Here is a 21,611-nt window from a genome sequence, read left to right as displayed (position 1 = left end):
TGTAACTCCATTGCCTTGCATGGAAAATCCTGCTGTGCGGGTGTGTCGGCAGGTCTGTGTGCTCTAGGTCTGCTCTAGGAATTGTTCTGGGGAAGTTCTGTGGCCCGTGTTGTAGAGGTGATTGCAATGGTCCCTTCTGGCCTTGGAATCTATGAATTTAGGACTGGAATAGCGGGACGGGGGCTGCGGGGCAGGACAGGTGCATCGGCAGAGCTGGGTGTGGGGAGCCCAGGACTAGAATAGCAGCGTGGGCTGCAGGGCGGGATTGAGGTGTATGGGCAGAGCAGTGTGTGTGCAGGGAACCTGGGACTGGAAGAGCGGTGGGGTGGATGGGGACTGAGATGCATGAGCAGTACCGCATGGGGAAAGCTTGCCCAGCACTTGCCTACGTGCATTATGAGCCCCTCTTTCGTGAGCACTAAAGCTCATTCAGAACGTTTAAAAGTGTGATTCCATCAGCCGAACACATGGGGTTTAATACGTTATTCCCTTGGTGAACCTGGATAGATATCAGTGCAGCTGTCTCAGGAATGAATATGGCCCACTGACTATCTCCCTATAACAGCGTTTCTCAAACTGTGGGTCGGGAGCCCATTTTAATGGAGTCGCTGGGGCCCGGGGCCAAAGCTGAAGCCCGAACCCCACCACCCAGGGCTGAAGCCAGAGCCCAAGGGCTTCAGCCCTGGGTGGCAGGGCTCAGGTTACAGGCCCCTGCCTGGGACTGAAGCCTTTTGGCTTTGCCTCCCCCTTTCCCCCGCCAGGACAGTGGGACTCAGGTTTTGGCCCAGCCACCTAGGGCAGCTGGGCTCAGGCTTCAGTCCCCGCTCCTGGGGTCACGTAATAATTTTTGTTGTCAGAAGGGCGTCGCGGTGCAATGAAGTTCGAGAACCCCTCCCCTACAAGATTCCCTTGTTGTATCCATGCAGCCTAGAACTCCATTGTAATAAATCCACGAGTTACTTGTTAGCAGCTGCAGTCCGAGATCCTTGTGGTTCTGGCCAACTCCAACTACCAGCAGCGTCCAGTCTCATTCTTCTTTCTTTGTATGGTGGCAGGGCCCAGGAGGCCCAGTCACAGACGTTGTGCTAGGTGTTTACAAAGTGTCATCCCATCAGTCCTGTCCTGGACAAGACGCTGCTAGATCGGGCTGTAGTGATCTCATTGTGGGCATCAGTAGCATGAGGCAGAGTTATCTACTGCTGGGAGAGATGGCGTGCTGCTCCCCATTGCCTCCATCCGTGGGGAAAGCTACTGCCTTTGCAGGAGGAGCTCTTGGATCCAAAACTCCACCTCGTGCCGTGTTGGTATGAGAAGGGCGGCATCGGGAGGAGCTTAAAATGGCAGCGTGAATAGCTATTCCTCTTGCGAAATATGGCTCCTGATAAATGAATGTTACCGGCTATTCATAAGTAATTATGTTGTAATTAACGAATGGAAGGTATAGTATGTGCCCCTTTGGGACAGGATTTATGTCTTTTAATTACTTAGTGTCTAGAGACTACAGCGGCAGGTACCTAGAAAGGCCTGCCAAGGAAACATTAATCCCATTTCTTTACTGAGTGCCCCAAACCCAAAAGAGAGTCTAATTGAATCGTCGCCTGAGGAAAAAGTCACCTCAGGTAAAGTGCTTTAGGAGCCTGAGTGTCATTGTAAGTCGGTGGGACTTGGGCTCCTCTGGGCCTAATTCACTTCTGGAAATGGAACTTAGCCAACTAAGGCAATGTCTGCTCAAGAGACTTCTGCCGGCACAGCTCTTCCAGGGGGAATCCTTGGCCGACAGACTGTGTCGTCAGAAGCCGCTAGTGTAGACGCAGCTAAACTAGCACAGCTGTAAGCTTTTACCGGTATAACTCGAGGGGGGCAGTTTTACTGTACCGCCAGAAGCCCAGCTTGCCAGTGTCACCTGGTCTATGTTAGGAGTGCTTTGTCGGTATAGTGTGGTTCAGCTACGCCAGCAAAGCATTGATAGTGTAGACGTGGCCTGAGTCACTTCGGCCTTGCAATACTGAGCAGAGCAATGCCTAAATAGCCTTAAAAATCTGGGCCTTAGGTACTCTTGAAAATGTTAGCCCTAGGCTGTGTCCATAAGAGTAGTGCTTTGCCAGCGTAGCTGTATCGGTATATTGTACCAATGAAACACCCCTGGCAGAACCTTGCAACCCAACGTGGATCTGACAGGACCCAAGTGTAAGTGTCGGGTTTGAAAACAGTATCGTTATATTGCAGAGGGGGAAACTGAGGCACAGAGCCGTGCCGTGACTTGCCCAAGGTCAGCCATTGGCAAAGCCGGGAATAGAACCGGGGTGTCCTGAGATCTAGTCCAGGGGTCAGAGCGCTTTGCTGACTGGGCCCAAAGATGGAAATGCCAGTCACGTAACCGCTCAGCCTCAGTTTCCCTATCTGTTTGAAGGGATAATCACCTATCCATAGGGGATGTTAATTAAAGTTTGTAAAGTGCTTTGAAAACAAAGAGTGCCGTGTAAGTACTAAATATTACCATGGACAGAACATTTGTGAGACAAGACAAGCCATGGAGGTGTCATCCGCCAGATCTTCGCCCCTGCATTTAGTGGAGGTGGAATGCATCGATCAACCGGCTATTTAAAGAACCCGCTGTTTGAACAAAAGTCCAGACAGGTGCCTTCATATGGACGACTGTATGCTCATTTCAGTTAACCGCAGGTGCAAACATCTGGATGACTGGATGTTCACATAGATGCAACTGAATATGTGATCAACTGTCACCGCAATTGGAGGATGCTCCCCGTAGAGCACTTGCAGGTTAAGGAGCGTCAGACTCATGGGCTTAAACCTGCCTTTGTCCTGTAATTCCATGCAGTTCCCTGGAGGGGCCGTGCTGACCCAGCTGTGACGGTGTTGTAACAGGGCTGTGAACCGTGTGAAGTTCAGGTTTCTCCTTCTGCAGTTGGAGAAGGCTTTAGAGAGACAAGGGGGGGTGATGCCATGTCTTTTACTGGACCTGCTTTAGCTGGGGAGAGAGAGAAGCTTTTGGACAAGGCAGCCAGGCAGTTCTAGCTTCCCTCCTGGAATGGGAGGTGATACTAACAGGGCTGCAAAGCAGCAACAGGTACCTGGACATTGACTCGATTGGTTTAAATCTGCCCATTTGTTGTTGTTAATATAGTAATGCCTAGAGACCACCCCCCCCAACCGATACAGGGGCCCAGTTGCGCTTGGTGCTGGACAAACATAACATAAGAGACGGTCCCTGCTCCAAAGTGCTTACAGTCTAAAGGCCAGAGAGACAAGGTTCGGAGAGGAAACAGCGGCACTGAAGGGTGCAGGGACTCATCCAAGGTCACACGTCAGGTCAGTGTCAGAGCCGGGAATAAAACCCACGTCTCCGGAGTCCCAGTCCGGTGCTCTGCCACCTCTCTTAGCTTTGATTTGTAAATCTGCCATAGAAGCCCTTGTTCTCTTTCTACCCCCCAGCAGCCACACGGCCTGCCCCAGCAACAGCATCTTTCCGCCTCACCTCTCCTGCCTCCCCCAGCCACTGAGACTCTGTTTCCTTCCCATGTCCCCCCATCCCCTCCTGGCCATTCCCAGCTAGCAGAGTGCTTGTCCCACACCAGGCGAGGTCAGCAATGCACAGCTGCCACAAGCATTTGTACAGATAGCTCTTCAGGGGAGGGCCTGTCTGCTAGAATAACGGGGCCCTGTTCTTGATTGGACCTTAGATGCTGTCGTAATAAACGTGATTAATAATCCACATTTCTCAGCGCTGACTAGTATATTTCCCCCCTTGACTATTAAGCTTTAGGGACAGTTTTCAAGGTTATCTTAACACAAGCAGCCACTCTGGTCCTGATACCATGCCCTGCCATTGACTGCCAGTAAGGTGCTAGCAATAACAATACACCTATTGGCCGCATGACAGTGCTGTTCCATACAAAGATGCTGGGATTTCCATACAACGGTCCAGTAGAGTGCGGTTCGCGTAAAGATGCTGTAATTGCCTGTGGCCAACAGAGTCCTCATCCTGCAGTAGTCGTGTCTATGGTGCTGCTAATTCGGTTTTAGCTCCTGCAGCACCATTATGGAACTGGTATTGCAGTGCGCCTAAGGAACTACCGGTACTGAATACGCTCTGATGTCGGATATTCCTGCTGCAGGACTGCTTGATGTTAGTGCTTTGTGCACAAAGATTGTGCACGGTTCTGCTTAAAGCCTTTTTTTATTTATTCCGTTAACACTCAGAAACGTCTGACCCATCCCCAAAAGAGCCCTTGTAACAACAAACCCCAGTGTCCGAGATGGGTGTACTGTACCAGGCCCTGTAAAGAGGGATCCGGTGGAAATGTTTGCAGTGTTGGAATATGTTGCTCGTTCCCTGCAGTCACCTGACACCCACCTTTCCTGCTCCTTCGGCGTCCCTGAAAAAAGGGCATGTTCTCTGCTCGGAGAGGTTTAGTGATGCTCCTTCTGTCCCCTCTGTGTTCCCTGCCGAGGAGCAGAGCTGGTATGAATTTGTGCTCCAGTGAATCTGGTATGCCGACCCGCTGGACTCCCTGCAGAGAGCATTGCTGCGAAGTTCGCGCTCAGGTCACTGTCCATTTCAGGCCCTGTTCAGCTCTTCATGGATTTAGCTTTGTAGGCAAGAGCTTCAGGGCGTCTTTATCGGCAGCGTTTGGATTTTTTTCTCCTTCTGTTTGAGGGCTCCAGGATGCAGGCATTAAATTCACGTCTGGGAGTGGAGGAGCTGAGACGGCCGGGCTTGTGACTACAGAATTGCATGGGGGGGAGGGTGTCTTTGGGAGGAGCTTGGCATCACCAACAGGCCTCACGCAGTTCAGAGCAGGGACAGTTTGCCTTTCAATTGGGCAAATAGATCTTAGGGTCTTGTTTGCAGACTTGCCTGAAAAATGCAGAACGGCGGCAGCTTAAAGTGACACCAGCGAGTACGTTTCTAGAGCTCAGGGCCAACATTTTCAAACTTGGCTGCCTAAAACTCAGCACCTAGATCCGTCTTTTTTTAGACCCCTAGATTAAAAATAACCTGATCTCCACTGGGGCTTCTACGACTCCCATTGATTGTCAACAAGGTTGTGGAGGCGGAGTGTCTGGAGTAGTTCATGAGCGTGACAGCCAACCTCAGGGCAGGCTGTCAAGAAGCAGGGCACAAACCTCAAATTGGTTGAGAGTTCCCTCCTTAGATTTCACCAACCAAGTAACAAGTGTGAACTCCTCAAGTCCTATCACAGCCTAACCATGCAGTCACAGACAGTCCCCTTGGGCACTCCGGTCTATCCTGCTACCCAGGCAGGCTGGATAAAAATCATTGATTTTTTTTATTTAAATTGGATTTTTTTGATAGATTTTTTTCCCCCTCAAAAAGCATTTTATCTAAAGATAGTTTTAATTAAGGTACATTCTAGCTCAAAGATATCTCATCATGGAATAGGGATTATAAATTCTAATTCTACAGTATGAGACAATATATTCTTTTTTTAAACATTACATGTTTTGTAAATGAGTTCCAATAGTTCATGGATTAGGGACCCAATCTTATGGGGTTCCACAGGCTTCTGTATAGATTATTTTGGTTAATCTTTCTATCTACCCAATGGGACTCAGTGCTCAGTCTAGAAGATACCATCAGAGATGCTTAGTTTTGCAGTTCTCAAACTGTGGATATGTGTCTCCAGAGGTAACATGCTTGTTAATAGCAAAAATGTTTTTAAAATAAATAATATATAGAGGTGAGAAATAACAGACCTCAACTCTATTGTCCCTCTGCAAATTTGTGTACACAGTCAATCCCTTACCTCTAAAAGTGCAAAGCTTCAAAAAGTTCAACGAATAGAAGATTGTTGGGGGCGGAATAGAGCTGGACAAGGAGAAGAAGTCTGGAGATAAATGTGAGACGCGAGGGACATATGCTTGTTTTGTTAAAATATTATATATTTGCTGTTGAAGAAAAAAGTCCAGACTACATAACATTGTTGTTTTAGTTAAATAAAACAATTTAAATGTCTGTCTGGTGGTGATCTCCTCCTAATACAGCATAGCAAGAAAATCCTCCAAATATTAATGATTAACCTGTTGAATTGGAGAAGTCACTCCCAATGACTTCATAAATATCTGCTTCAGTTACCGTTGGTAAGTGAAATAACCAAACACTCATTCATTTTCTGATATAGCTGTAAAACTAATCTGAAAAGTTTTCAAAAGAAATCACTGTTTTAAAAATATATAGTGTGTACCTTCTAAAAATGAAACCTACATCTATCTCTGAGTTGTGAAGAATATGTATTAAGGTTATAACAACCAACAAGAATGTACTTTTATGTAGAAAACCATGATTAAATCAAGTCTTCCTGACTAGTGATTTATATCACGATTTAAATCATGATTTAAATCAATTTGATTTGAATCGAATCCACCCTGTACCCAGGCAAACTTGTGATAGATGGTCCCTTACATCAAAAATCACAGCAATTTTCTGGTTACTCTCAGTCCCAAATGACCAGTCCTTACCCCAGGTCAATTGCACCTTAGACCTGACACTCAAGACACTTGTAGCCAATCCGATAATAAACCAACTAAAGATTTATTAACTAAGAAAAAGAAATGAGTTATTTACAAGGTTGAAGCAGTTAAACATACACACACAAATGAGTCACAGCCTTAGGTCCCAAAAGGTAATAGAAACTGCTGCGATATAGACTCATAGACTTTAAGGTCAGAAGGGACCATTATGATCATCTAGTCTGACCTCCTGCACAACGCAGGCCACAGACTCTCACCCACCTACTCCTGTAACAAATCCCTAACCTATGGCTGAGTTATTGAAGTACTCAAATACTGGTTTAAAGACCTCAAGGTGCAGAGAATCCTCCAGCAAGTGACCCGTGCCCCACGCTGCAGAGAAAGGCGAAAAACCTCCAGGGCCTCTGCCAATCTGCCCTGGAGGAAAATTCCTTCCCGACCCCAAATATGGCGATCAGTTAAACCCTGTGCATGTGGGCAAGACTCAGCAGCCAGCACCCAAGCTTTCTATGTCCTCTGTAGCTAGCCCAAGCTAAGCAGCTTAGGGATCCCTTGCTTATGCTTAGAAATATTGCCCTCTCCAAATTCCAAGCAGGGTAGTGATACAGGTACTTCTGGTCAGGGGTTTTTATTTCCTTCCCCCAGAGTCCAAGCTGACGGGACAAATGTTTGCACTGGTCTCCTCTTCGTATGAGAGGGACACAATCAACAAAGTCTTTGTCTTTTGATGTTTCACAATGGCTCGTTTGGTTTCAATGGGCTTTCTTGTGGGCAGGCCCCGCACTCTACATTAATTAGTGCTTCTTTCCTGTTTGGTGTGTTACAGTTACAGAGGTTCACACTGCAAACCCTCAGTGTGACTTTATACCGCAGGCTGCAGGTGTCATAAGCGAGATCAATACATGCAGCAGCCTACAAGCCTTTCATCAAGTCTAAACACCAACATCTATTTTAGCAATACTAACACACAGGTGAGCCAGACTGGTTTCCAGCTATGCGTTTGTCAGTATTTCAGCAAGGCCTTGGCACGAGTAGGCATCTGATCTGCCAGCGTCACAGCGAGCATCTTAAAAATCAGAACGCTTATTTGAGGCCTGAATCTGGCACTGGGTGCCTGACTTTAAGTAATCGACTTTGAAATTTATGGGTTTGTTACGGAGATCGCGGACGTCACGGATTCCATTACTTCCTGCGACCTCCGTGACTTCTGCAGCAGCTTGTCGCCCGGGGCTTCCATCCCCGCCCCCAGTGGCAGCCGCAGCAGCAGTGGGCCCCCTGGGGCTCCCCCCTCCCCAGCGGGAGCAGCAGCAGGTCCCTTGGGGCTTCCCCCCACCACCATGGGCTGGAGTGGCAGCAAGCCCCCCGGGGCTCCCCCGCACAGCTGGTGCTGCGGGCTCCCTCCCCTCACAGTATCCCCACCCCCGCACTCCCAAGATTCAATCACGGGTATTTATGGTAAAAGTCACTGATAGGTCACGGGCCATGATTTTTTGTTTTTTGCTTGTGACTTTTACTAAAAATACCCATGATTAAATCTTAGCTGAAGTTATTGATTATTTTTTTTGCTCTCCATCATGTATGAAACTTCTCTCAGAGAAAGCAACCCATCCTTCTTTCTCTTCAAATTTGTATCCTTTTCCACTTAGCAAACATTGATTTTTCTTTTATCCCCCCCTCCAATGAAAGCTTGAAATTAACACTTTATTTTGTTTTGTTTCCTTGGGCTTGTCTAGGCTGTGCTGCAGTGCAGATCACGGGGGTCTGGTTTGCAGCACCCATCAAAGGGTTTCATTCTGACCTGCACTGTGTGGATGCTGCTTTTAGTTTGCACCAGCAGCGTCTGCACATTGCAGTTACAGCGCAGCTCTTTGGTGTGCTCTGCCGTTCACACCCTTCGAATCCACATGACGGCTCAGTGTAGACATGACCCTACTTTAATATCATTCATGGTATCAAGTATCAGGGGGTAGCCGTGTTAGTCTGTATCTACAAAACCAACAAGGAGTCTGGTGGCACCTTAAAGACTAACAGATTTAGTTGGGCATAAGCTTTCGTGGGTAAAAACCTCACTTCTTCAGATGCATCTGAAGAAGTGAGGTTTTTACCCACGAAAGCTTATGCCCAAATAAATCTGTTAGTTTTTAAGGTGCCACCAGACTCCTTATCATTCATGGTGTTACCTCTACTTGGGAGTTGGACTGTTAGATCACTTCTGTTTCAAAGCCAGCTTGAGGAACGTAAAATATTATTTATAGCTAAGTCCTACAAAAACAGAAGCAATTTAAAAAAGTTTTTAAACAGCAAGTCAGTTTAAAACGACGTTATTTAAATTTTGTGAGCTGTTTGCAACTTCATTATGCTGGAGCACTGGGTGCAACGGCATAGTTAATTTGGAGTGGAAATTTCAGTTTAATAGAAGTTTAAAGACATTTTATTGTTGTTGTAAAAATCTTATAAAAATGATAAACCCTCTGCCGAAAATCCTAACCATAGAGTGTAAACTTTGAGTAGGATTCAGTTTTTTCATGATGAAAAATAGGTTGATAAAACTAGAACAAAGAGTTCCAAAATCACCCCTTTTTGAAATTTTTACTGGAAAGTCTTGGGGTTTTTTGGCCTCTTTTGCAAGACATTTGAAATGCTCTATTCCGCGCTCTATGCCACGTGTTGCTCCTCGTGCAGATTAATACAATAGCAGCTTGGCACGTTCCCCTTTATAACTGGGGGGGGGGGGGAAATGCACCCAGATGAGCCCACTGCATTAGCAGTGATGCCATAAAACATCAGCTGGTGAGAAACGTAGGTTTTCTCTGATTCTCACACAGCTCTGGAAAGCTGCAGTCTAACACAAACCAAGCAGGTTTTTTTAGGCAGATTCACTTCCCAAGTGACTGGACCAGTCCGTGACCGCAGGGCAAGCTGGCTCGTAGATACACCGGAGTCTGAAGTTGCCAGTAGAGAGACAGTTCAGTGCAGACGCAGTAAATTGTGCTTTCGAGTATCTGTTGGAGGTGGAAGTGAGAGCCTTGTGGAGGGTTGTCGTGTTGTTGTAGCCAATGGGAAAGTGGCAGGGAGTGCAGAAGACTTGTCCCAGAGTTAATTTCCCTGCTTTCAAGGTTTTGGGTGGGTAGGCTGTATTCTAATGCAACCTTAGCGATGACGAAACAAAGGTTTTGTTAGATCTGAGAGTTCTAAGGGTGGTCATGTTTCAAGCCGCAACTATTTGAAAGTGTCACTTATGTTAAGAGAGTGGTGCGTCTGCAGGGTCGGTATTCCTTGGTTCTCTTCTGAGCTCAGCCGCTGACTTTAGGGACGTCTGTTACAGGGTGTGATTGAGGCTCATGTAGCTGTCTTGAAGCTTTGTTACAGGCTGTCAGGCTGTGCGTGTCTGCCAGGAATCCTGGATAATTACTCAGGCAGTAGTCTGTGCTCAAACCCATACTGCTGTGATACCCAGGCTAACTCTGGTGTACGTCTACACAAGCTGCGATCACACCCCGTAACTGCAGTATAGATTTACTTGTTGTGTGTGTGGTCTTGAGCAACTCACTTTCCCTCCAGTATTTCCCCAATGGTCAAATGATCAAAACCATTTAGGGTGGGATTAGGCGCGCCGTTCCCATTGAATCGAGCCCCTCCATCCTGCGGCCCCTTTGAAAATCACTGAAGCGTAGCGAAAAATGTACAACGTAGCCCCACCAACAAGGCATAAAAAGACCAAACCTCAAACATGACATGAACAATAAGGAAAAGAGAAGAAAAACTAACCCCGCGTATCATGAGTCATTTGCTTTGCTTCCCAGAGTGCTTTCCATCAGGAGGGCCGAACTCGTGAGTCACATGGTGTGAGACCTTCCCCAAAGTACTGTGTGTGCACCAATATTTTTTTTTAAACAAGGCCCCAGATGTGCATAAAAGTGATGAAGACCATTTTATTTCCCCGCATAGCTATATTTTTTTCAGACTTGAACGAATTGGCTAAAGAAGACATAGACCTGGGCTGTACTTACAGTGGTGGAGAGCTAGTTTAAAATCCATTGTTATAAGGCAACCTAGCATCCTTTTAACGGGCCAGTTGAGTTGTTGGGGCCAGTTCGTGAACTCAGAGCAATCTCAGGCTTTAATGACGCTTTAATTTCCCTGTTAAAGAAATTCCTTTTTGCCAGGATCTTTGTATCTTTACTAATACCTAAAACTCACCTGCTGACATCCCGTGAAGCTTAATTACTGTTTTTCAAGCACTTGGAGATCCTTTCATGCAAGTCGGTGGGAAAAATGCACCTCCTCATTATCCTGTTAGGCGTCAGAGGCTAAAGAATAAACAGCCGTCACCCCAAGACGTGAGCGCCCTGAAAAGCAGTGTGATACGTTATGCCAGAGCAGTCCAGCTGTTGTTACTGTGTGTGTTACAGTATTCCCCGGAGGGCATGCTCAGAGCAAGGCCCTATTGTGTTAGGTGCTGTACAACGCAGCAGGGGAATTGACCGGCCCTGGTAATTGTTGTCCAGGCTGGTATCACAGCAGAGGCTGCTCATGTTCACATCAGGGCCTAATCCTTTCTCACTGGCTTTATTCTCTTTGTCTTCCAGATTCCAAGGTGTTTCTGATTTACAACAGCAGGCTGCAGGGCTGCTTGGAGACCAAGGACACCCTGGTGAAGGTCTCTAAACCCTGCAACGTCAGCGCCCCAGCCCAGCAGTGGAAATGGGTCTCCCGGAACCGACTCTTCAACCTCGGGACCATGCAGTGCCTCGGGGTCTCCTGGCAGGGCATCAACTCCACCGCGGCGGTGCAGTCCCTGGCCACCTACGAGTGCGACCGCGAGTCCGTCAACATGAGGTGGAGCTGCCGGAGCTTAGGGGAGCATCTCTCTCAGTATCTGAACGCCAAGGCAGGGAACCTATCCCTGGCTCCTGCCGAGAGAGGAGATCAGGCACGCGGCGGGCAGTGGAGCGTCTACACCACCCATGAAGATTTGTGCTCCAGCCCCTACTCTGGTAACGCCTGGGGAGGGCTCTGTGGGTCTACATTGTCCCCATGATCTCTGGTTGTTTCCCTATTGTGCTGTGGTCGTAGTAGAGCCCAGAGGCTCCTACTGAGATTAGGGTGCTGTTGTGGTAGGTGCCGTAGAGGTCTCAGAGTCAGCAAGAATTCAGCCATGTGCCTGCCATGTGCCTGTTTGAAATGAGGTCTTCAGTCTTATCATCATCATCATTTATTATTTATTTATTTATTTTATTTATTTGTTAACCGAAGTTGAAGGAAACAGCCCTTGCCCCAAACAGCTAACAGCACAAGGCCCCGATCCTGCACTGATATCTGCTAGGGCCTGATCCAGTTCCCATTGAAGTCAGTGGAGAGACTCTCATTGACTTCCTAGATTTTTAGGGCCAAAAGGGAGGATTATGATTTATTAGGGGGATTATTCATTTGTATTGTGGTAGCCCCTAGGAGCCCAGTCATGGAGTAGGACCCCATTGTGGCAGGCGCTGTATATCCTGCATCGAGTCTGTCTTGTAGCCAGCACAAATGGGAATTGGATTGGGCCCTTAGCTCGCACCCCTTGTGCGATTCTATCGGCTTGAATCAACTCCACAAGGGTCTGTCCCATTACAGGATAGGGGCCGAGGAGCCCGGCTGCATGGGAAATCCCCAGGGGGAAGAATGTATAAGGGTTTCCAAAATCATTTGTCTTTCCTCCCATAAATATAGTAAACGTTTATACTAATGGGCATGATTGGCTCCAGGGAGCTGTGCACTATACGAATGAACAGTCTGTACCAAGGCTGCAGGGGCGTTGAAATACAAGTAGCTGAATGGTCCATCGAACTTTGCAACTTTTCTTCCTAGGATCTCAAAGCACCGGCAAACAGGATGATGACGATGTTATTTAAAGCACCGTCCTGCTGAGACCCTTGGAAACAAATCGAAGCCTGCAGTGAAAGCCTGATTAAGCCCCAGCTTCTAAGGCTATGTCTACACTAGCGACCTTACAGCTGTACCATTGGAAGGTCTCCCGGTGTAACTTACGTTGGTCGGGGTGTGTTTTTTCACACCCCTGGCTGACAAAAGTTTTACCGACAAAAGTGCTAGTGTGGACACAGTCGAAGGGCCCGATTCTCCGCTGCCCTTCATCTTGGGTCATTCCTTAGGCCAGTGGGGAGTGGGTGTGAATCAGGTGCAGAGCAATGGAGAGTCGGGCCGCAGGGGTTCCGAAAGCTCAAACAAACAAAGCAGGAAGATCTGGGGTGGGGTTGGTAGGGGGAGAATAATAAATCTAGGGCTGGCAGAGTCCGTTCTGTAGAGCTTCAGTGGGGAGAAGGGGCTGAGACCGAGTTCAGTGCTGCACCCAGTGGTCCCACTGTCCGAAGGCACGATGGTGGGCTCGGGGACTCCGCATTGCATTCAGCCCTCTGTCCCCCAGGAAGGGAGGCCGAGCTAGGGGGAGGATTCTCTCACACTTTCTCTCTGCAGAAATTTACACCATCCAAGGCAATTCCCACGGGAAGCCCTGCACCATCCCCTTCAAGTACGACAACCAATGGTTCCACGACTGCACCAGCACGGGCCGGGAGGATGGGCATCTGTGGTGCGCCACCACGCAGGATTATGGCAAAGATGAACGATGGGGCTTCTGTCCCATTAAGAGTGAGTGGCGATTGGCCCGTCCAGAAGCTTAGCAACAAGAGGCGGGGGGGGGGGGGGGGGGGCTACGATCATCAGTAACTGGCCTGGTACCAGGTGGGGGTGGCTCTTTGGGTGATGCCAGCCTGGCATTGCAGAGGGAAGGGTTGTGTCAGGGATGCCAACCTGGCACTGGTGAGGGGGTGGGGGCTGCAGCTGTGTGGGGGATGCCAGCCTGGCACTGGTGAGGGGGTGGGGGGTACAGCTGTGTGGGGGATGCCAACCTGGCACTGGTGAGGGGGTGGATTCCCAGCTGGATTCTGCAACTCTTCCTCAGCCCGACTGGCCCCGAACTCCGTGAGTCCTGAGGCAGTCAGAGGGATGCCTGGCAGGGCAAGGTGCCCAGTGCGGGGCACAGGGTTAATCATGCTTTGTAACCCTGGCTCGGAGAAGGGGGTAATGGCCAGTTGTCTGCCTGCTGCGCTGCATGCATTTGCCCTGGTCTCGCACCTGGCCAGAGCCAGAGGCCGCCCCAGCCCTTTGGGTCTGCAGTGGTGCCATTGTGGTGTCCCTGAAAGAAAATTGCAGCCTCTGTAACGAGAAGGAAGCCTAACGAGAGCTGCGCTTTGGGTCATTAGAGGCACGTGCCCGCCTGCCGCTGGCTCTCCGGGGAGCTCTGCGCACGAGTCAGAGTTAACCCCCGGCTCTCCCTGCCCCACTTCCCATCAATCTCCACAGGCAACGACTGCGAGACCTTCTGGGACAAGGATCACCTGACCAACAGCTGCTACCAGTTCAACTTCCAGTCCACCCTGTCCTGGCGGGAGGCGTGGAGCAGCTGTGAGCAGCAGGGGGCCAACCTGCTGAGCATCACCGAGATCCACGAACAGACCTACATCAACGGTGAGTCTGCACTGCCCCGCCGGGGCCGGCCCGGGAATGGAAGGGGTGCTTGGAATGGGGGGCCCTGGTTCAGGCTCCTCGGAGGGGATGTGGAGGTACCAGTTAGTGCCGGCACTTGGCCTCCAGCGCTCCTTGTAGGCGAGCTTCGCCCCTGGGAGAGGCCGCGTTCGCCTCAGCGAGGGCATCCCCAGCAAACGCCAGGGTTGTCTGGACAGGGGCAGCCGTAGGGCTCTCCTCTGCGCTGGCTGCCGGGCCACTCAGCGGTGACCTCCCTGGCCTCTCAACACTACAATTGTGTCAGCACCCTCTCCTGGAACACGTCCTCGTGCGCTCACCGTAGCGTCGCTGTGCACGTTCGCCTACAGCTTGCTGCAAAACGGTGCATGGCGCTGTAAGGCAACTCAGCTCATTGTCTGCAGGGCTGGAGTAGATTTTTCTGGGTTCTCGCTGCTCTGAGTGGGATGGTGTCCCCCAGGCCGAGCAGGTACTGGCTGGGCGTGGGTGCCGTAGAGCGGGGTGGGAGTGGTGTGCTGGATTCGGATGCTTTGGGAAGCCTGAATGGAAGATGCTTTATAAACCTGCCATTGAGCTGTTGGCTAGTGCTGCCCTGGGCTCTTCAGCTCTTCTCTGAAGTCTTCCATAGAGCACTAACATGGGCGGCGAGTGAACGCACTGTTGGGGGCGGCTAGCCCTCGCCCCTCTGTCTGAGGTGAGGTCCCGCCCTGCCCCTTCCGCCCTCCCTCCCCCACCAGAGCCCGGAGTGCACCCCTCCCGTGGCTACTGTCCTCCCCCACCCCACCCCACCCCCCGTGCACCTCCAGCCCTGGCGCGCCAGGCGGACATCATGGACCCAGCGCCAGACGGATGGGCGGCACGGCATGGCCCCAGCGCCCCCAGTCCCAGGCCTTGTGCGCCCCCGCCTGCCTGCCCTAGCCTCTCGGCCACAGAAGCGTGGGAAGGGAACTGGAAGCAGGCAGGAGGGGATCTGGGGGCAGAGCGTGGGCAGGGCCACACCAAGCTGTTTGGGGAGGCACAGCCTTCCCCTGCCTATGCTACCGTCGCCCATGCTCACTAACCTCAGTATTAACCCCCTTCCGAGAGTGAGTGGGTGGGTCCTTGCAAGGGGGACCCTTTAGCGACCTGTGGGTGTGGCAGGACACGGCTGTAGCCTGGAACTTGGCAGAGAGCAGTTTGTGCAGCTGGAGAACCTGCCAAGGTGGCTATGCCCGTTTGCCTAACGAGCTGTGTGGCGGCCTCTAGAGGTACATGGGTGTTTAGCAACCCACGTCAAGGTGAGGCCGGGCAGGTTCCCTGGAGGGTCTGCGTGACCCAGCGAGACGGGAGCTTGCTGCCCGGATTTAGGGATATGCCCCGTTATCCTCCTGGAGTGACTCAGACACCCTGTGAGCGGCTTCTGCCTGCAGCTGTGCGCGTGTCCCTCCTGCTGCAGTCCGTGTGGGGGAGGCGATGCGCACACAGCCAGTGGCAGGCGGCAGACGTGCAGCTAACGCGTGGGCCGCAGCCGTTGTATTTCCTACGCGGGCGGGCGGCTACGTGGAAGAGGCCGTTGGCGTCGTCAGCGCTCCGAGCAGGGAAGAAGCGCGAGTGATGTTTTTAGTGACCGGTTCAGGATTGGCCGCCTGGTGAGTGGCAGAAGAGAGACCCCTTGGGCAGTAGCGGGAGGGCCGGTTTCACCCACACGGTCTTCAGGCTGACCGAGGAGTTCGGTCTCTTTGGCTCCTCTGGTCTTTGTCGTCTCTGCTGCCCGCCGATGAGATGAAGCCAGCTGCAGTGGCAGTTTGTATGCCGTGGACCCGGGGCTGGAAGGAGCCGTGTTTGGAAGTTGATGCTGGGGGCCCTGTTGTGTCCGCTAGACTAGAGCCGCTTTACTTGTGAGGCCTTCCCAGAACAGGAGGTGTCTGATGCCTGCGTCCTCTCTCTGTCCCAGGGCTGCTGACAGGATACAGCTCCACCCTCTGGATCGGGCTCAATGACTTGGACATGAACGGGGGCTGGCAGTGGTCCGACAACTCGCCCCTGAAGTACCTCAACTGGGAGAGCGGTAAGTCTGGCCGAGGGGCAAAGGGTGATGCAGATGGGGAGCAGCATCCTGCAGTGGGGTGAGGTCCTCGCAAACTCACAGCAGGAGGGAGACAAAGGCAGATGTAGATGCTGTCCATGGGTAGCACGGCAGAAGCGGGAGGGTCATAGAGATCCTCTGTTGTTGTGTTGTGGCAAATCCCAGAGTCCTGCCCCAGAAGGCTGAGGAGAGATGGTCCAGGCTGCTGCAGGGTTTAACAGGCAGGCGCATATGTGGCAGCAGCACTTTGCCGTCTGTGGAATTACATCACTTCTCTCTGCTCTACGTGATGCATGGGGACTGAGTGGAAATGGGGACATCGGGGCCATACCAGGCACCGGGTCTCAGGGCTGCCGGATGCCAGGGAACCAGGTGCCTGGGCCCGGAGCTGCCATGGAATTGTGTGCCACTGGACACCAGAGAAGTCTGGGCCATGTGCTGTGGTGAGACTCCATGGAACTCCATGCCACATGAAACCTGATGCTGGAGGTGAACTCCAGCAATAATTCCTGGGGTGAAATCCTGGCTCCATTGACTTCTAATCTAATCTGGGACCACAAATACTAAGATGCTTTAATTGTAATGCTGTGGTTATTGCATGGCCGGGCAGAGTTAAGGCTGCTCGGGTGCCTTAACTGTATTTCCATCTCTCACTGTGTTTGGATTTCTCTGAAACATAACGTTCACTCTGGATTTCCTGGGCTCACAAGGCTTGGTTTGGGGATAATTCCAGCATCCCTGTAACGATCTTTACCCCTAAGTTACTGATACAAACGCTCAGCCTAAACTCCATCTTGATGTCACTTTTTGCCATGGAATATAAAATAACGAATGGTCCTGTATAATAGAGGCCAGGTGTCTGCTCCTGTTTACCGCATTCCATGAGACAGGCCCTCGGGGGCATGCAATTAATTTTAAAGGCAATATCTTAAAGTCGCTCCTTCCTTTTCTCTGCCTGTATTTAGCCTGTGGCAATTGCTGTGGCAGGATATTATTGGGGGAGGTAGTTTAGGGGGCTGGATTTTCAATACTGACTTCAAAGGTAGTTGTGGATGCTCCGCACTTCAGAAAATCAGCCCCTAGTAAGTTTTAGGGAATGAGAATAGCACCTGCCAGGACTCTAGCTGAGGTTTTAGAGGCCCCAGGCGCTTATGCTTCAAGGCATAGGCTGATCACCTGTTTTAGAGGTCAGGAAGAAATTTCCCCTGCTCTACAGCATTGCTCCAAAAGCAGTATTGTAGGGTTTTACCCCTTTTTTTGAAGCATCTGGCTGTGTCCACTAGCTGGACCATGCTCCTCTGCTCTGGTTTCTGTTTGAACTCCTGTGTATTCATCCAGGGGATGGGCTCTAATGCTCGTATTTTCCCTACCCTTCCTCCTCCCTTCTCACCCCCTCCCCACCCCCAACTGCTGCTTGTAGACCAGCCTGACAATCCCAGCGAAGAAAACTGCGGGGTGATCCGGACGGAGTCCTCGGGGGGCTGGCAGAACAGGGACTGCAGCATCGCCCTGCCCTATGTTTGCAAGAAGAAACCCAATGCCACCTCCGATCCGTTCACGACAGGTGAGCTGGAGAGCCTGCCCGCACTGCAGTATCCAGAGATCTCTTTTTCCTTCTCCTCCACAGCTTTTCTTTTCCTTTCTTTAATAACAAAACAACCCCCCTCCCCCAAACCCTGGACGCACTCTGCACAGATGTCAGTATTGGTTGGTTTGTTTGTTTTAAAGGAGGAAAAAAGAAAGCGAGGGAGCTCAGCACCTCTGGGTATGAGACCCTAAGATCCTAGGCAGGGATGGGGCCTGATTCTGCACCGCCTCGCACCTCTGGTTGGGTCCCACACTTCCCTTCCCAGGGCCGCTTAGTGAGAACCCTAAGTACAGAATTGCGTCTATCACTGCGGCTTGCGTTTTTCTTCCTCTGACGAGGGATGAGCAATCGCCTCCTGCAGGGGGAACAAGAACTTCCCCAGTAGCCAGCGGGAACCTTTGCCCATCACGCAAACCAGACAGCTCTCGGAAGTTGCCAAACTGGCTTCTTTTGATTATTTCCCACCTCTGCCCTTCCAGTTGGGATATGTTAAAATATCACATGGTTTTGCCCCCGTTTGGAATCGCTCTGTGCAGCTGTCAGTGATGACCCGTGGTGCAAAGCGGTGGAGAATCCGCCCCATCCCTTCGTAAGACCTTAGGGCCTGACACTAAGAGAGGCTGAACCCCCCAGCTCCCCTTTAAGTGACTGGTGTTGGAGGGTGCTGATCAGCTTGTCTCACCGTGGGTACAGGACGTGGGGAAAGCTGCCAGAATGCTAATGCGCACCATGGAAACGCGACTCATTTCCCCTCCTTCCTCCAGGCCCCTTTCATCTCCGCTGCCTTCTGTCTGCAAGGTGGTGATTACACATCCCAGGTGTGTTTGGCCTCCTACCTTTCAGCCACACAAGAAGAGAACGAACTCCCCCCAGAGCGGTACAGCCTAGAGACGCTCGGTGCAATTATGAAATGGAAATTAGAAGAGGCAAAATGGGAGCTTTAATCGTATTCCAGGGGGAGGAGGGGGCATTATCGCTCTGGGTGTGACATTACTGCTGTCCAATCAGAAGGCTTCTTTGGTGTCTGGCGCTCTAAATCATTGAACAAATTCCTCTGCTTTGTAGCTGATGGTTATCTTGAGTGACTCCGTTCTCAGCTCCATGTGGGTCAGGTCTCCCAGCTGCTCAGCGCTTCAGCCTCATCTCCGCCTTATGATGAGTTCAAAGCATTCTCCAAGCTGCTGGCCTGCCACCCGGGCAGGCATGCTGAGATGTGTGCCAAGCCAGCTGCTTGATCTGTCACTGCTTTCCTACAGCTGGCACTCGGGCTGCTTTGTAACCAACATGAAATATATTGAACATCTAACGCCAGTATCTGACTGACAACCTTCTATCTGATAGCGCTGTGTCAGAAATAATAAGCCAGCTGATGCACCATGCTGTGTCTGGCTCTTCTCCTCACACTCAATTTTCTATGTTTTATTCATCTGGTGGGTGGGTTTTTTTTCCCCTTCAGTAAATCTGTTTTCACAAGAGATTTTTTTTTCTTTTCTTACTAGCGTGGCCTTTCTCTTGCTATTTCTGATGGGGCTGTCAGCATGTTGTTGTTGTTTTATTACTATTTTAATAATTCTGTTTGAACTGTGATAGCCCCTCGGAATCCCAGTCCTGGACCAGGACCTCAGTGCGCTAGGTGCTGTACAAACACAGAGCAACCTAAGTTATGTGACAAGGCTGATTGTGGTGGTGGCAGTTCATGCAATGTGGACATCCATCCACTGAGAACTGGATTGCAGCCCGCCATGCTCATTGCCTATAGGTAGGGCCCTACCAAATTCACGGCCGTGAAAAACGCATCACGGACCATGAAATCTGGCTATTGTAGGGGGGCCACGGTATTGCCACCCTTACTTCTGCGCTGCTTTCAGAGCTGGGTAGCCAGAGAGTGGTGGCTGCTGGCCGGGCACCCAGTGCAGAAGTAAGGGCGGCGTGGCATGGTATTGCCACTCATACTTCTCCGCTGCTGCTGGCAACAGCACTGCCTTCAGAGCTGGGTTCCTGCCCAGCAGCCGCCACTGTCTGGCCGCCCAGCTCTGAAGGCAGCGCGGAAGTAAGGGTGCCAATACCGCAATGCTCCCTATAATAGCCTTGCAACCCCCGCCCGACCCTCTTTTGGGTCGGGGCTCCCACAGTTACAACACTGTGAAATTTAAGATTTAAATATCTCAAACCGTAAAATTCAGGGTTTTTTTGTAAACGCTATGACCATGACATTTACCAAAATGGACTGTGAATTTGATAGGGCCCTACATATAGTTCAGCAAAAAGCTGCCACATGGCTGTAGCTTTCAGTCGCTACTGTCCTGCAGGCTGTGAGCTGGACTGACTGATTTGCACACCCTTGGTGGGGATAGGAAAAAGGGGTCTAAGAAGGGAGAACCTCAGTGCTCTTGTCAAACTGCAGGAAGACCCCCTGAAGCTGTTGTGAAGTCAGTTGATCCCGGTGCTGGTGTAAAGATGCCAGTTGGGAAGTGGGGCAGCCCCGGGGGAATTCATGGAGCACTCAGATTCCTCGCGGGGAGGATGGCAGTGGGGCGCTCAGAGTGGGGAGGAGGGAATTGCCGAGAACGTGCTAGTTGGAGATGGAATCTGGCCCGTCGCTGGGGGAACAGTTGCCACTTCATAAGTGATCCGTGCGACTCCCCTTCCCGTCCCTCGACAGCAGAACCACAGGGCTCAGGAACTCCGGTCTGGTGTATTTCCAGACCCTCCTGCTGCTTGGGGGCTCTGCCATTCCTAACACAGACCCCGCACTCATGTGGCTGGACGCCACTGGCACCGTGGAGGAGAACGGGCTTAGAAGGGGCCGTGCGGGGAGTTAGCAACAAGGCTCCTTAGCAGTCTGCTCTGGGTCCCTGCAGACTCCTGGTCGGAGGTGAAGGTTGATTGTGAGCCTACCTGGCAGCCCTTCCAGTCCAGTTGCTACCGGCTGGTTGGCGAGAAGAAGAGCTGGCAAGACGCGAAGAAGACCTGCTTGCGCGGCGGTGGGGACCTGGTGAGCATCCACACGCTCTCCGAGCTGGAGTTTGTCACCAAACAGATCAAGCAAGGTAGGGTTAAAGCAGGTCTGCACGCTTGCCACCTGGGGACACGCTACAGACCCGGGTCAGAGCTGTGGATCGGCTCTTTTGGAATGTGCGTGGCTGGGGGAGCCCATACCTTCACTGGCACGGTACCTACAGGCACATGGTTCTATGCTGCACATACATGTTCATATTGACCTTTACATGTATGCATTCACGTGGGATATCTACCAAAGGTACTTCTAGAGCCCCTATGATTAGCTCAGCCCCTCACGCTCTAATGCGTTCATCCTCCCAACACCCCAGTGAGGCAGGGCAGGGCTAATCTCCCCATTGTACAGATGGAGAACTGAGGCCCAGGGAGGCTAAGTGACTTCTCCAAGGTCACACAGAGAGGCCATGGCTGGAGCAGGGATTTAAACCTGCTTTTGCTGAGTGCCCTAACTACTGGACAGTCTTTCCTCTCTGTAATATACCTTGCACCAGGAGTGGTCCCAGTGAGGCAACTAGTGGAGGAAGATACTACTTGGAGTGAGTAGAGGTATCATGATCTGGTCCATACTAGGCTCTGTTCCCGGCTCTAATGCTGGCTCGTTGTGTGGCCGTGGATAAGTCCCTCCCACCACCTCAGTTTTCCCATCTGAGAAATGGGGTTGGGGATACTTCTCTGACTCTGGGATTATGAAGGTAGTTAATTCAATCTGTGAATGGGGTTGAGATCTGTAGATGGAAGGTGCTATAGAAAGTATTGTCCCCTGACGTCTTGTGAATCTATCAGAGACAGCACAAGAAGCGCTTAACATGTATTAAGTGCATCATTTATCTGCTGGGGCAATGACTGACATTTGATACATTAATCTCAATCAGGAATAAAAAGGAA

The 21,611-nt window shown here is 50.9% G+C and overlaps 1 protein-coding gene across 1 annotated transcript in view; it reads left to right on the top strand.

Annotated features, from left to right (window-relative positions):
• The window catches only part of MRC2 (mannose receptor C-type 2), an 88,582-nt gene that overhangs the window by 21,762 nt on the left and 45,209 nt on the right, over positions 1-21,611 (top strand). The window contains exons 2-7 of the mRNA XM_065422612.1: positions 11,103-11,510; positions 12,988-13,161; positions 13,876-14,040; positions 15,989-16,102; positions 17,541-17,684; positions 20,570-20,758. Coding sequence (XP_065278684.1) covers positions 11,103-11,510; positions 12,988-13,161; positions 13,876-14,040; positions 15,989-16,102; positions 17,541-17,684; positions 20,570-20,758 — 1,194 coding nt within the window. The remainder of the gene's footprint in view (positions 1-11,102; positions 11,511-12,987; positions 13,162-13,875; positions 14,041-15,988; positions 16,103-17,540; positions 17,685-20,569; positions 20,759-21,611) is intronic.

Source organism: Emys orbicularis, chromosome 25 (assembly GCF_028017835.1).
Source record: "Emys orbicularis isolate rEmyOrb1 chromosome 25, rEmyOrb1.hap1, whole genome shotgun sequence".
Taxonomy (NCBI): Eukaryota; Metazoa; Chordata; order Testudines; family Emydidae; genus Emys; species Emys orbicularis.
Note: the sequence above shows the minus strand (reverse complement) of the source record. Positions and strands in the feature narration are given on the sequence as shown.